The 14,247-nt window shown below is 39.2% G+C and overlaps 1 protein-coding gene across 3 annotated transcripts in view; it reads right to left on the reverse strand.

Annotated features, from left to right (window-relative positions):
- Window positions 1–215: 215 nt before the first annotated feature.
- Window positions 216–14,247, reverse strand: part of arhgef3 (Rho guanine nucleotide exchange factor (GEF) 3) — a 38,237-nt gene continuing 24,205 nt past the window's right edge. For all 3 annotated transcript variants that reach the window (XM_080892687.1, XM_080892686.1, XM_080892688.1), the window contains exons 4-12: window positions 9,108–9,215; window positions 8,277–8,519; window positions 7,519–7,581; window positions 7,333–7,429; window positions 6,350–6,426; window positions 6,001–6,258; window positions 5,517–5,687; window positions 4,714–4,903; window positions 216–3,752 (exon numbers count right to left, since the gene is read on the reverse strand). In XM_080892687.1, coding sequence (XP_080748813.1) covers window positions 3,079–3,752; window positions 4,714–4,903; window positions 5,517–5,687; window positions 6,001–6,258; window positions 6,350–6,426; window positions 7,333–7,429; window positions 7,519–7,581; window positions 8,277–8,519; window positions 9,108–9,215 — 1,881 coding nt within the window. In that variant the 3' untranslated portion in view covers window positions 216–3,078. The remainder of the gene's footprint in view (window positions 3,753–4,713; window positions 4,904–5,516; window positions 5,688–6,000; window positions 6,259–6,349; window positions 6,427–7,332; window positions 7,430–7,518; window positions 7,582–8,276; window positions 8,520–9,107; window positions 9,216–14,247) is intronic.

Consider the following 14,247-nt stretch of genomic DNA (forward strand, 5'->3'; position numbering starts at 1 on the left):
ATCCGTCGTGATCTGTCTTTTTTTTGTTGTTGTTTGACTTAGCCCTGGTTTGGAAGATTTGAAGGCAATCAGAATAGCTTGTTGTAACTGTAGCTTTTGTGCATTTGAGTGATTGCATTTCTGTGTGTGCAAGGCGATAGGAATTTTTTTTAAACTAACAGTAACCATTCATCCAATGAAAGGCTTTCTATTAAAACAATTTATTAATGCTTTGTTCCAGACAATAATACTTCAACTTATAATCACCTTGTTCGTTTTTGCACAATAGTTAGTGTTCTCTGAGCAGAGATGTCCAAATCTCCTCTTATAAGGACTTTGCAAAAGTTTTGAGCCACCTCTCATTTCTTTACATTGTGCTCCCAATAAGTGAAAAATTAGTCTTTTTGGAAAATTGCTGCTATTTCACTAATTTTCAGTCCAGTCCTTGTACCTGAACATTTTCAGAAGAATGTTTTTCTCTGTTTATTTAACCACTTCGCATTGACCTATGAAACATTCAAGCACTAAAAATGCATCTAACTCAATGGATGTAGCAGTGTTGTCTACATATAACAAGTAAGCAGAAATACACCATTTGGTCCCATTTCTTTTGGTTTAATCTACAAAAATATGAGAATGGAGCAAAAAGCAGCCAACATCCAAAGAAGAGCTTTGAATTTCATTCAATAGGAATGGAAAACTATTCCCAAAGACTGCATAAAGAAATTATTAGAAAACTTGCCTAAGAAAAGGTGTTCATACCAAATACTGACTTTCCAGGGTTTTTTTTTTTTTTTTGCCCTATAAACACTATTTCCATGTACTCTTCTACATGTTTGAATAAAGTGCTGCACCTATTTCCCATTTCCCTAGCAAGATATATAGAAAAATGAAGGGGTGGTTCAAAGCTTTTACACAGTAGTGTAATTCATTTAAAAAAAATGGCAGCCTTAATTAAGTGTAAATGTCATTATTAGCATCTTCAGCCTTGCTAACATTGATGACAGGAATCATTCTGTGTGTAATATGTAAGCACGAATATAACAAACAGTAGCGCTTGTTTTTTTTCCCCCTTCATTCATATTACACAAATACTTCATATACATTATTTATATACATACAGTACATGTACAACAGGCTCCTTCTTTAATGCAGAGTTGAACACAGAGCATTTCACTTAGCAGCAGCTTCAGCTGCTGCAGGCTACTTCAGTTTAACAAAATATTGTTGGGATACATGATAAAAACTGTAAATCTACAGAACACAGAAGATAAATAAAGTCTGCTATTAAAAGGGAATGTACAGCTGAGTTCTCTCCAGTGTTTTCAGACATGCTTTAAAAAGTTTTTGAAACATAGCAGCAGAGGAGGAAGCGATCCCACATCTGACAAGAAAACTAAAACAGGAGATGAAAACCAAGTGACGTCCGCCAGAGCTGAAAAATGAAGCCAATGTACAAATGCCAATAACTGCAGTTCCTCTCATGGCCGCTTGGGGCTAGCTCCAAAAGGAAATCAATCCCCATAGTCTCCCCATGCAAAGATGCCCAACAACCACATATTTACAGCCTGGTACAATTAATGTTTTGGCTTCATTGAATAGTTTCTTTCCCTCCATAACAACTGAACGGGGGGGGGCTTTTGGGCTCAAAGTAGGGGATTTGTTGCTTTGCTTTTAAAGGAATTATCTAAGAATACTGTAATTTCCTGTTTGGTACAAACCATCCAACACATCTCTTCTTTAGTTTTGGAGACTGAAATTATGGCTTTCTGCAGACTTATTTTTCCAACCAGAAGAATCCACGTTTTACATACAGTCTGTGTCTCCACCAATCTATACAACAGAATTGGTATGTAAAATATACCAATGAGCAAAAATGTGTTTTCACATTTCCCAGTTTTCTGTTTTCCACTACTGCTCACCTCACAGGACCAGTGAGGTGAGCAGTAGCCTATCCAGGAGAAGCCTGTCCAGGAGAAGCCTGTCCAGGAGCAACCCCCATACTTCTGTGTTCATAACCCCAAACATAAGAGTAACCAAATAACTGATGATTTCTACAGTAAATGGAGACATACGTTTTGTTATCATTCGGTGAAAGTAGTGTTCTCAGCCTGGTCACCACTATAAAGACTGTTGAGCTCTGCTGCTGGTAAGGGGTGGTTGGAACAGGATTTATTTCTTCAAAGGCGGGTCCAGTACAAAATGTGAGTTAATGTTAGCTATGATGGAGCCAGGGGGGAGCTGGAAAGGAAACCTGTGAGGGAGGGCCTTTGAGCAGTCTTTCAGCAGTGTGTGCCTGGTGAGCAACTTCCACAGGGTGTGGTATCCAGTCCTCTTAACAACATCCATGGCTAACTGCAGTTAGAACACAGCAGATAGCAGCACGGGAGACGATTACTTCCAATCCTCAGTCTTATGACCAACCTTTGCACACACCATTTAGCAACTGCTAACATCATTTCCTCTATTTCACTTTTTCAATTCTCCTTAAACAGTCAAAACTCTAAATTCACCAAGGTTTTTATAGGGACTTTTATTTTTGCATCCGTTGGTCAACCAGAGTGGGTGCAGCAGTGAGACTGTCCTGGGAGTATTTAACCTAAGGGAGAGGAGTGTCTCACTGCCTGCCTAACAATGTTTTTACATTGCTAGGGAGTGACTGTTTACTCCGATGTGGAGAATAAGTGTGTATCCTCCTGACTCATCTCCTTGAGATATACTTATTTCTAAATGTGTAATGTTTGCTGTCATCTTATCTCTGTTCTCATCAGATACAGTGGTCAGTTGTCTTCTTTATTTAATGTTTTTGATCTAATGTTGTTTGAATTTGGCCTTTTCTGAGTCTTTATTTCACCTGGAGCACATTTTTGTTACTTCACCATATCTCCTGGACTTAACATCTTACATACATATCACAGCATTTACCACCTTCAGCTTAATTCTGAGCAGTATGTCTGTGAGCAGTGAGCACCGGTTGGTCTCGTGACTTCTCCCAAGAAGTTTGTTCATATACGTTTCATTTGGCTTTTTGTTAGTTACATCATTACTAAATACCAAAGTTGGTTGAGTTTAGTTCCAGTCCTGATTCATGCTGTCCTATCAGCACCTGTGGCACTGCAGTGAGTCCATCTCGCCAGTGTCCATACCATCCTCTCTTTCTTCTGCAGCACTGCTCCACTCCTCCTCCATCACTTCATCCTCCACTTGTTTGGGAATTGAAGAGGAGAGGAGGGAAATGGAAACTGCATCTTCACATCTGGTGAGAGTCTGTCCCGCTTCATCCACCTTAAAGTCTACAGTGGCTCCTGGTTCAGCTCCCATCTCCACACCAACACCCTGATTTCCCTCCATCTCCACACCTGTCTTTGCTTCACTGATCACAAGCTGTAGTGCTCCGTCCATCTCTGACTTACCATGCAAACCCAAATCTGCCTCCATCTCCTTCCCCGTCATTGTCTCTTGAGTTAAACCCAGCCCATCTCCATCCCTCAGTCCAAGCTCTTGCTGTCCATGCAGACCTGCCTCTCCCTCCAAGCCCTGTCCTTTCACACCCCACAGCCCCACTGTTTCAACAGGTGGCCCTGGTTGTTCATTGACCCCCGTCTCTGGACAATGTCCCGTCTGTGGCAGCTGGTCTCCAGTCAGTGCTGCAGCTTCTTTGGCTTGTCTAATGCAGTTGATCCACTGTTGTTTGTTGAAGGCGTCACTAGCCTGAAAGCAGTGGCTCTGCAGTTGGCCTCCAGTACGGTATGAAACCCGGAAGAAGTTCTTTGCTGTGTGGAGGAGAAAATGAGGAAGAAGAAACAGGAGACAGAGGTGGTGAACATAAGCTGGAATTTGATAAAAATCCTATAATAAACAGAATAAACTGATATGTAAACATTGTTGCCAAATTATTATCAGAAATAAAAACAAAAACAAACAAATGACCAATAAAGGTGTATATTTACTAAAGCAAAAGTGAGCTGTGCACAAGTTTTATAGCACAGCACAAAGTCTCTTAGTTTTCCTTGATATACCATTTCACTAGATCACAACCTGAACATTATGGTTTGATGGTACATCAATACATCTATCATTTTTATTGTCACTACTAAGTTCAGAACCCTAACAATAACTTTAAACCTAAAAAATGGATTTAACCCTTAAAACAGCCCTTTAAAGGCAGGCGAAATGATAACGCAGGTCATAAAATCCAACATAATACAAACTTTAATCCCTCTGATTTCATACACCCACTGATTATCACATGGACAGCTCTACCAGCATGTTTTAATATAATTTAATGCATTTTTCTGTCTCTGGAGTCATTTGACAAATGACACACCTCTTATCAAAATTGTAACTTCACGATTGTTTTCATGTGGCACATTCAGGGACACCCATAAAGTGTAGCTACCTTCCCAGAATGGGCAGTTTAAAAAAATCCTGGAATCACTCATGTAAATTTAGTGCTACAACAGGTTCCTCTGGTTTCAGTCACAGACACTAGACATTCAATCTTTTGGCTACACGGACGTCCACTGCGTTCAGGACAAGATCATTGAGGTCCAACATTAAATACTAGCTTACAATCAGCATACTAGTTCATGTGGTGAGTGCAGAATATGACACATTTAGTTTCTACCACGCAGAACTACAAAAACACTTTTGTAACCTTAACTTTGGTCACAAAGACATCCTCAGCATGCAGCACACCTGACACTGATTTAAATAGCTGTGTCCAGTACTGACTTCGTTCATTGTTGCTGAAGGCCCCTCTGATGGATCCGCCCACTCTTATCTCGCCATCTGATAGGTCTTCCAGGTCCAGCTGACGAATGGGGATTGGCTGGCGGCAGAGCTGATAGCCGACTGGCTGGTCATTTGACGACATGGATCTGGTGATGACCAGGACGTCCTGGAAAAGGAACACGTGGAGCTTCTAGAAAGAGAGAATCAGACAGAGTACAGGTTTTAATTTCTTCCTCTAGAGATACCAATAAAATATATGGATGATATTTATGAGTGATTTTGGTCATAAAATGGTAATGTTATGAAAGTATTAGAAGCATTTCTGTGTAGCATTAAAATCAACCAAATTAAGGAATCACCTTTAAAAAGCTCACGTATGTCATGAAAATTCATATAATGCATATCACTGATTTCAAGAGTGAGTTGAAAATAAACATGTTTTATTGATTGGATTTAATCAGTGTTGTTGTAAATATTTTAGCCATGGCAACAATCCTCTCTATGACATCATAAATACCCAAGACTAAAAAACCCATGTGAAACTATGTTACGCCCCTCTGAACCCCCTGCTGTATACCTTGCAGTGGGACTACAATAGGCTTCAGGCATTTCTTCATCAACACCTCATCAGGTGCAATTAAACAGCAGAGCAGCCTGAAGCCTGAGCTTCCCATTCATAAGGATTACTTTTACATACAACGATTTAAATATCTAAAACTTTGAGGTCCATTTTGACCTTTGGATATATTAAAGAATGGATAAATGGGGAAGGGAGGACGATAAAGTTGTAGAATTGTACTGACGAGTCCTCTGTTGTTCTTCAGCTCTCCATGGCAACTGAGGGTCTTTGAGCGGTCGATGAGTTCGTCCCTTTGTCCGTCCTCTGTGTACACCAGACGATCCTTGTAATATTGACACTCCGACTCTCCTGTCTGCCTGTTGATGTCCGCTACCACGCTTTGAACCATCAGCATCTGTGGGACAGACACACAAACACACTGTTATCTCATCTGACATTTGTGGTCAGCTGAGTTGATGGATGGTTGGACAGTCATGGACTTCTACAGCTCTCAATCTTCTGCCCACACTGAAGAGGCAGCCAGGATTTTCTCTGTCTGCATCTTTGTCTATTGCCTTACTGTCCCTCGACTGTCTTTGGGATGAAGGTGCGTCTTGAGACATGTCTGCACTAAGCAAGTTTATGTAACAGTCATGAGTATTAGTCTTTTTAAAGGCTTTATCTGGTGACCCAAACTGATGAAGTATTGCAATCTTAGTTTTCCTCACCGCTTCGTCCAGGTGCTGTCGATCTGGGTGGTCGTTGGCTGTGTGCTTGAGGATCTCTCTGAGCAGCAGTGGGTATTTCACCAGCCGGCTGCGGGGGATGTCCAGGAAGTTCCATAGGTCCAGCTTCCTGCTAAAAGGTGACTGGAGACAACGCTGCAAGAAGTCCTGGACTCGCCGATCTTGCTTCTTCTGGTCCAACAAAGCCTTGGCTTTGACCTGGTTACTGCAGTACGGCGTGTAGGCAGAGAGGCAGGGCAGCTAGAGCGATACAAAGACAAACACTCTGATAAATACTTGGTGAAGAGCTAATATCTGGATTCTGCTGTCTGTTGATTAGAAAAACGCTCACCCAGTCAGTTAAAATATGTCCTACATGATCTGTGGACCCGTCAGGTTTTCTGGCATCTCGGAGGCGACTCAGCAAATCTGAGGTAAGACAGAAAAGTTAAAATTTATAAAAAGAGACGTCAGAGTGAGAATAATGGATGCTTTAAGGGCATCAAGTAATACAGAGAAAGGAAAACTCCACAAAATGAAATTTACACCTAAACTCTAATATTTTATACAATAGAAGTGCAAATATGTGTCATGGTTCTGGGTCATTTTGACACAGCTCTTTGAGTTATGTTTTGGTTTGTATTAAGGGTTATATTCTTTCAGTCTGTCTCAAGTCCGCGTCTTTGTAAATTATTTCTTTTTTCCTATTTTATTTTGATAGTCCCCATCCTATGTCAGTGTATTCACTTTTACTTCCCCCTGTCTCGTTAGCCTTAATTTCTCCCAGCTGTGCCTTTCTCCTGTTTTCCATTTCCTGATTACTCCACTGTGTATTTAAGCCCTGTAAGCTGTTTGTTTTGTCTCAAGCGCCTGATACATGTCAGTCCTTAGTTTCGCCGTTCAGAGTTTTGGTGACTTTAATTTATTAAGAGTTTTTTCTAGCAATAAAGCTGCGTTTTGAGTTCCAGTCCCATCTTTGAGAGTCCTGCATTTTGGGTCCTTTTTACTGCCTGCCTGCACACAGCCTAACATGATAATATGTAAGTGTATATAAAAATGTATAAAAATATCGACCAAAAAGAAAAAAAAAAAAAGAACTAATTGTTTTACTTTAACTGCCATGACTCCTCCACCTGAATGCTAATGAGGCTCGGTTTAATTTTAGTTAAGAAAGCAATGAATTATCAAACATCCATTACAGATTGTTTTTATACAAAGAGCATTAAGGTTGTTACATATGTCATTCATCTGTATGTCTACATAAAGATCATGCAAATGACTAAAGATTCCTGTGAAAAGATGCTGTAAATGGTGGTAATTAAAATATTTTCCTACCTTCATGCAGAGGTATAAGTGATTCCAGAGTACCAAAGATCTGGTTCAGTTCTTGCTCGGTCATGATGGATAGCTTGAGCATTGGGTCGTGGTAGGCCTACAGCACACGCATAAAGAAACACAGGTGACTATACTGACACTGAAGGCAAGTTCTTCATTGAAATATAAATAAACAAGTTACTTCACCTTCTTGGCCAACTTCAGATCCTCCACCAAATCCTGCTCGCCCTGAGCCAGCTCAAATATAGCCTGCAAAGGAAGAACAATTACTTTGAGAACTCAATGCTACAGATTGACGTTAGTGTTAGTTTGGTTCAGTGGCTGAAAAATGAACATGCAGTATCTGGAGTGGCCACTTGAGGCTGACTTACAAAGTGAGTCAGCCCCATTGACTCCCATGTTAAAATGCCCAACTTTACAGCAGAAACAAACATGTTTACAGTGTGGTATATAAACAGCTTTAGAATCTATGGATATTTCCCCCTTTATAACGGCTCTATGGTGAAGTTAGGTATGAGGCCCTTTAACTGGACTGGACTCATTTCTGGTGTTGGTGCCTGTACAGCTGGTCCACGACGCTGTGCTTCATTTTGATGGGGGACGTTCTCTTTTTTTCTTTTTCTACTTTTATCACTAATTAGCAGCTCTCTGTGTCAGGGGGTGATTAAATGTGGAGTCCAAAAACAAATGGGTGGCAACATTGGCTACTTCCATTTTTTTTATACATACAGTCTATGATTCAGGCCAAAAAGTTAATTCATCATTGTTGTTTGGCAGTGTTTCAAATTTCGTTGTACATGTACAGTGACAAAAAGGAGCTATTCTATTCTACTGATCATTCTTGAGACTATATTCTAGTATTTAAATTAGAATAATGAATTGAAATAATGTACCTGAACACTTTGAAATAAGAAATAAACTGCTAAAAATTCACTGATTTTCACCTCTTGTCGTTTTATCTCTTTGGGGCTCAGAGGTTGTGCCGCTCCCAGTCGGACGTCAAATGTCTCGCTCCACAGCTTGCTGTCCCGACGCTTGGAGGCCGGAGCAGCTGCGGTTGAAACCCTCGGGGCAGTCATGGAGGACGAAGGGTTTGAGAGTGTCGCTGAGATAACACGTGTCTTTGTCGAGGAGGAAGGAGGAGGAGGAGCAGCTCTCTCTGCCTCATTACGAAGACTGATGGTACGCTGCAGAAACAGAAGATGGTTTAAATATATATTAGAACTTATTTCTGTTTGTTAAATTGTACTATTCTGTAGCCTAAAACTTTTGTTGCCATCCCTGATTCTGGAAGTAAAAACTCATCAATCATCAATTTTCCCCATAAATGATATTATTAAATAATATAACTTGACTATAAAACTGTTTTTTGAATTATGACCTCCCTCCACTCCCTCAGCATAGGTGCCAGTATACTGTAATGTCACCTGCTATTGAAGTCAAGCTGAGTGTTTTGGGTGTTGCCATTTTTGTGTTTTGAAATCGGACAGGATCTGGCTGCACATTCATAAGGCGGCGATATCTTCAGAGATTTCTGTGTAACCAGTCGTCTTTTTGCCATTAGAAAGAATGTCGTTTTAAGGCACTTCCACACTCACTTCACTGCTATTTTCTACTCTAAACTGTAGGATTCATAGCTGCCCCTGCACGAGATCTCTGATCTAATTTCATCAAACCTAATACTTAAAATGGGAAGCAGGATAAGAGCCACTCTCATTTCCCATCTTAAATAACCTACTACTAAAAAAACTGAAGACATGTGATTGTTGGTTTACCTGCAGTGTCTGGCCAATCCTCTTCAGCGGCGTTGTCTTGACGGGGGGCAGCAGGCTGGCCAGAGATGCTACCCGGGATACAGGCTTACTGCGCTTGGTGCTGGGCTCCTGGAAGGGGTGAACAGAGCCACATGGTTACATTATCTCACAAAATCAACACACCTGGGATACAAACGACCCAAAGGGTTAACAAGGACACCAATTAATCAACCAAACATCAATACCAGCAGACATTTTTCTTGTTTTATATCAGCCAGTCAGAGGTTTCTGTGTGTGCAAATGTTCTAGTTGATTGTGGGAAAGCCGACTCTGGTTTGTTGACATATTATACAATAGCATGACTCAAAAGTCTTTCCCTCAGTACCAGACTTTATCACACACGCAGTCATGTTTCACTAACTTATGTCACGCACACACTAAACAGGACGGTTGTTATGGTCACTGTGTGAGACTGGATGATCATGGAGACAAGAGGCTGTTGTGGTTTCATGTAAAGCTTAAATTTAACATGGATTTTGCTTTAGCCAATTATTTTTATAACACTGAAATCCCTACAAATTCATGTATTACGTGTAGCAGCTGATCTCAAAGCGAATGTGGACATCCATGTTAGTTCTATATTATTGAGATTACATGTAGATTGTTGTTTGTAAATAAAATAAAATAAAAAATTTTTTAGTGCAGTGACACTTTGGAGTCAATGGAATAAGTTTTCAAACATATCTTTAAATAAATTTTCATCAAAGAATGACACTAATAGTGCCTGTTATTGATTACTTTGTCTGAATCAATGAATATACAGCTTGCAAAGACGAAGAATATATATTTATTATTCAATTATTTGGTGTTGATAAACAGCCGTTTTTGCCATCTCGTTATATGCAGTGACATAATGAAGATAAAAAGAGTAAAATTATCATTTCATAATGATAAATGAACAAACATGTATGTATTTTCTAGGGGTGCAACGATATTCGTATCGATATTGAACCGTTCGATACAGTGCTTTCGGTTCGGTACGCATATGTATCGAACAATACAATTTTTTTCAATTCTTTTTTTTTCAATTTTTTTTTTTTTTTTTGTGTCCCGTTTGGATCTATAGCCATCAGAATTGTTGTCTTGAGGCCAAGAAAGATGCCAAGAGGATTTATTTTAAGTGGATCATCATATTGGTCCATTTGATTGACCTTTATTATAATTATGAATTTATTTTATTTTCAGTTGCAAACGGGACAGACATGACTGTGGGATAGGACAGGGGGAAAGAATGAAAGAAAGAGGGGGAGAGAAAGAAAGAAAACCAAAGGGGAGAAAAAAAAAAGAACAATACAAAATTTGTAATTTATTTTATCAACTTTCCTTCTGACGATGCTGTCTGTGTTGAGCGCTCAGTGAATCTGCATTTGACTACTCCGCCTAGGCTCGAGAGTGCAGCCTAGGCGGAGTAGTCGAACGCAGATTCACTGAGCACTCAACACAGACAGCATGGTCAGAAGGAAGAGCGCAGGGCAAGCTAGCGAGACAGAAGTGGACCTCCCCACCCTCATTCAGATCTGGCGTTTGGAATTATTTTGGTTTTCATGTGACGTATGACCCTGAAGGTAAGCGAGTCATGGACTAAAGTAAAACAGTATGTTGGATGTGCCACGCAATGCTCAATTACATGGGTGGGAGCTAGTGTGTTAGCGCAGTTAGCTCGTTAACGTGTTGGCCGTCTAGCCCCTCTGTATAGGGTAGCTCGTTAACGGAGATTTGCCGTGTTGTGGCGTTAAGGTTATTTCAACGAGATTAACCTGAAAGCACTAGTGGGAACACAACGAATATGACTGCACATTTACACCGACATCATCCTAGTGCAAAGACAAAAACAACAAGCATGCATGCTACAAACTTTACCCGAGTCATTTAGACAGCTGTTAGCACAGGATTCTCCTTATGGAGACCTGATATGTTTAATATGCTGCTGAGAATATAGCCCAGAAGAAGCGGATAGTATAGCTTTTATTTTGGAAAGAGACATTTCTCTGTAATAAACTCTCTTTTCCAAAGATGAGTGATTCCTCAATCAGATACAGGGCTCGCAATATCGCTAGCCCGACGTCCCGGGGCTATCTCTGCCCTGCCTGTCGGGCTATTGTAGGAAGGAAAAATATATGTCAATGCTTTTGCATTCTTTCAGAAATGTAGCTGGGTAATTATGTCATTGGGTGAGCCACTGTCAATATGTGACATATTGAAATCGTGTTTGAATTTGCGCTTGTTTTTTTGCTTTCACTTTGCAATCGCACGAACTGTGTATAGAGAGCGACAGCACTGATCTGTGAGTGATGATAATTTGTGCACCAATTCCTCTGACATCGTCTTATTAATTATTAGCTTACTATGCAAACATGACAAGTGAAATCTCCCGCAGCTTAAACATGTGAGAGGTTGATCGCGCAGAGAATCGCTGAGCTTATGTGAGTGCGGCAGGATATATATTTCACTACGATGACCTGGATGACTGAGAACCTTCACAGACAGATATATATTTTAGTTCTGCTGAGCCAAATAAGACAGGTCAGGGTGAAGAAGTGACAGCCAAAGAAAAGCTTACCACAAAACGGAGAAGTTATGACAAATCAGACTATAAGGCAAAAAGAAAGTGCAGCTTTATGGTTTCATGGACAAAATAATTTCTGTGGCTGCAATATGACGAGCTAAAAAACAACACGCACAAGGGTTAGGGTTAAATTTAAAAACTGTACTTTTGTGTTAAAATATATATTTATAATTTTAATAAATAACAAATTAAAAAGGCATGAACATTTTTTTTTGTATCGAAAAAATATCGAACCGTGACACCAAAGTATCGAACCGAACCGAACCGTGAATTTTGTGTATCGTTGCACCCCTAGTATTTTCATATGTGAGCAAAGTTAAAAGCGCTGCAGGACTAGGGCTGTTGATATAACGATATATCTGATGACGATATAAAAACGTCTAGGTTTCATTTTGTTTCGTGGTGTCGCAAAATAAACGTTTACGGCAATATTTTTTCATCGTTTTGATGGTCACTGTAGTGGCTATATTAATTTCTTAAAGTTCTCTCTTTCTCTTATATTTAATATAACCACACTATAGACGGACAAGCGCCTGTTTTTATGCGTTGTCTTTAGCAACAACAACGTAAACCTTTCACAATAAAGCTCAAGATCCTGTTGAGACTTTTCAAAATAAACCGCATCATGTGAAAGAGTATGCAAAATATTTACGGATAAGAAGCAAAAAAGAGCCGTCAGGTGCTAAAAAATAAACCTTAGATTCAAACGTTAAGTTACAAATTATGTCTAAAAATATATAGTTTCATGCATCGGTTAAAACACTCAACTCCAGGTACATGACTCTCAGCTGGAAACACTTAACGCAAATCGAGCCGCCGGAGATTCACAGAATTTACAGAAAATGTTAAATTTTTGTGATTTATATCGTTATCGGACGATATCAGGATATGAGATTTTGGTCATATCGCACAGCCCTATGCAGGACTACCAAAAACCGCATAACCATCCCTTTATTAGGTTATTGGCTCAGATTTCTGGGGAAGTTCCCATGATTCACTGACCTTTTCTCCTCTACCTTCCTCTTTTGACTCCCCTTGTGTTTAAATGTTATCATTATCTTTTTCCCCTTTATCCATCTCTTCCCTTTCTCTTCAAAACCCAACTCAACCTCTTTCAAGGTGGTAAAAAATGTAATTAGAATGATTTAAAATAAAATGTGATGGGCTGCTTTTCTTGTCATGATGCCTCCAAATATCAACACCACGGGGAGTGAAATTATTTAAAATTCAACTGCATTTGTTCTTTTTATTGGCTGAAAAAGTACTCCTACAGGTACTTAAATGCATTGGAAAACTGCTGGAGAGGGCTAGATGCTGACAAAAAAACACCAACCCAAATCAGCAATGCAATATCTGTGATACAGGGACACAAAACAAACAACAACCATGTCGAGTCCTTCAATTGTTGGAGAGTTTTTAAGTCTCATTCATCGCAAACAGTGTTTTATATGTTCAGAATAAACTTTACGGTCAAAATGTTTTTGCTCAATTTTAAGTTTTGATGAACATAATGGTTATTTAATGTTGATATTTACTGCAAATTAACTGGAAAAGACATCTTTATGGCTGCATTTTGTTACAACAAACTACTGAAGGTTGAGTGTAAAGCAGAATCAGCATCACAGCTCGTTTAATAACAATGCACACAGTTAATAATAATAAGCAAAGGTGTCTACATAGGGATGTCACCCCAGCATTCATACTTTATGCTTAATGTTTTAAGTGTGGAAAATATCAGATTTAAGGTATTTCAACATGTTAAATCTCCCAAAAATATTTTTCTATGGCACATGCATTGAGATGCAACCGCTCCATTTTCAGTTTTTATCAGAAGCAGCAGCTTGACCCAAGCTGGATCTCGAAAATAAGATTTAATATGTTGCAAGTGGTAGCTGATTGTTTAATTAAAAATTAATTTAAGCCTAAAAAGGCTTGTTAAAGACTAGGTACTTTTTCACTTGGTTATTTGTAGTCGTAGTAGTGAGTGTGATGGATCTGAGGCTGTAAACAGACAGACTCAAAGCCCTGATTAGGACGGCATCTTGTAAACCAGGGGTCACCAACCTTTTTGAAAGTGAGAGCTACTTCTTGGGTACCGATTAATGTGAAGGGCTACCAGTTTGACACACACTTCTCAAATAACAAATTTCCTCAGTTTAACTTAATTATGTGTTATCATTAATAATTAATGATATTCATCTATGTACGGACACTAATTATGTTAATTATTTTTCACCATAATTATAAAGAATGCAATTAGGAAACAAGGTAGGAAACATAAATATCAATATGCAACGCTTTATTTCTATATATCTCTGCAAGTATTTACATTTTGAAGTGATCACTTCTACAACATTTTCACTTACCACTAACAAATTTTAACAAATCATGCACTGTTACATACATTATTTTTGTATGTATGTAACATACAAAAAATCAACTTTCAAATTTTACAGAACTTTTCACCAAATTGGCAGCATTTTAAAGCAAATTGTCACATGTTACACTTAACAAACACATTTCTTTTTCAATAAT

This window comes from Rhamphochromis sp. 'chilingali', assembly GCF_963969265.1.
Source record: "Rhamphochromis sp. 'chilingali' genome assembly, chromosome: 9".
Taxonomy (NCBI): Eukaryota; Metazoa; Chordata; class Actinopteri; order Cichliformes; family Cichlidae; genus Rhamphochromis; species Rhamphochromis sp. 'chilingali'.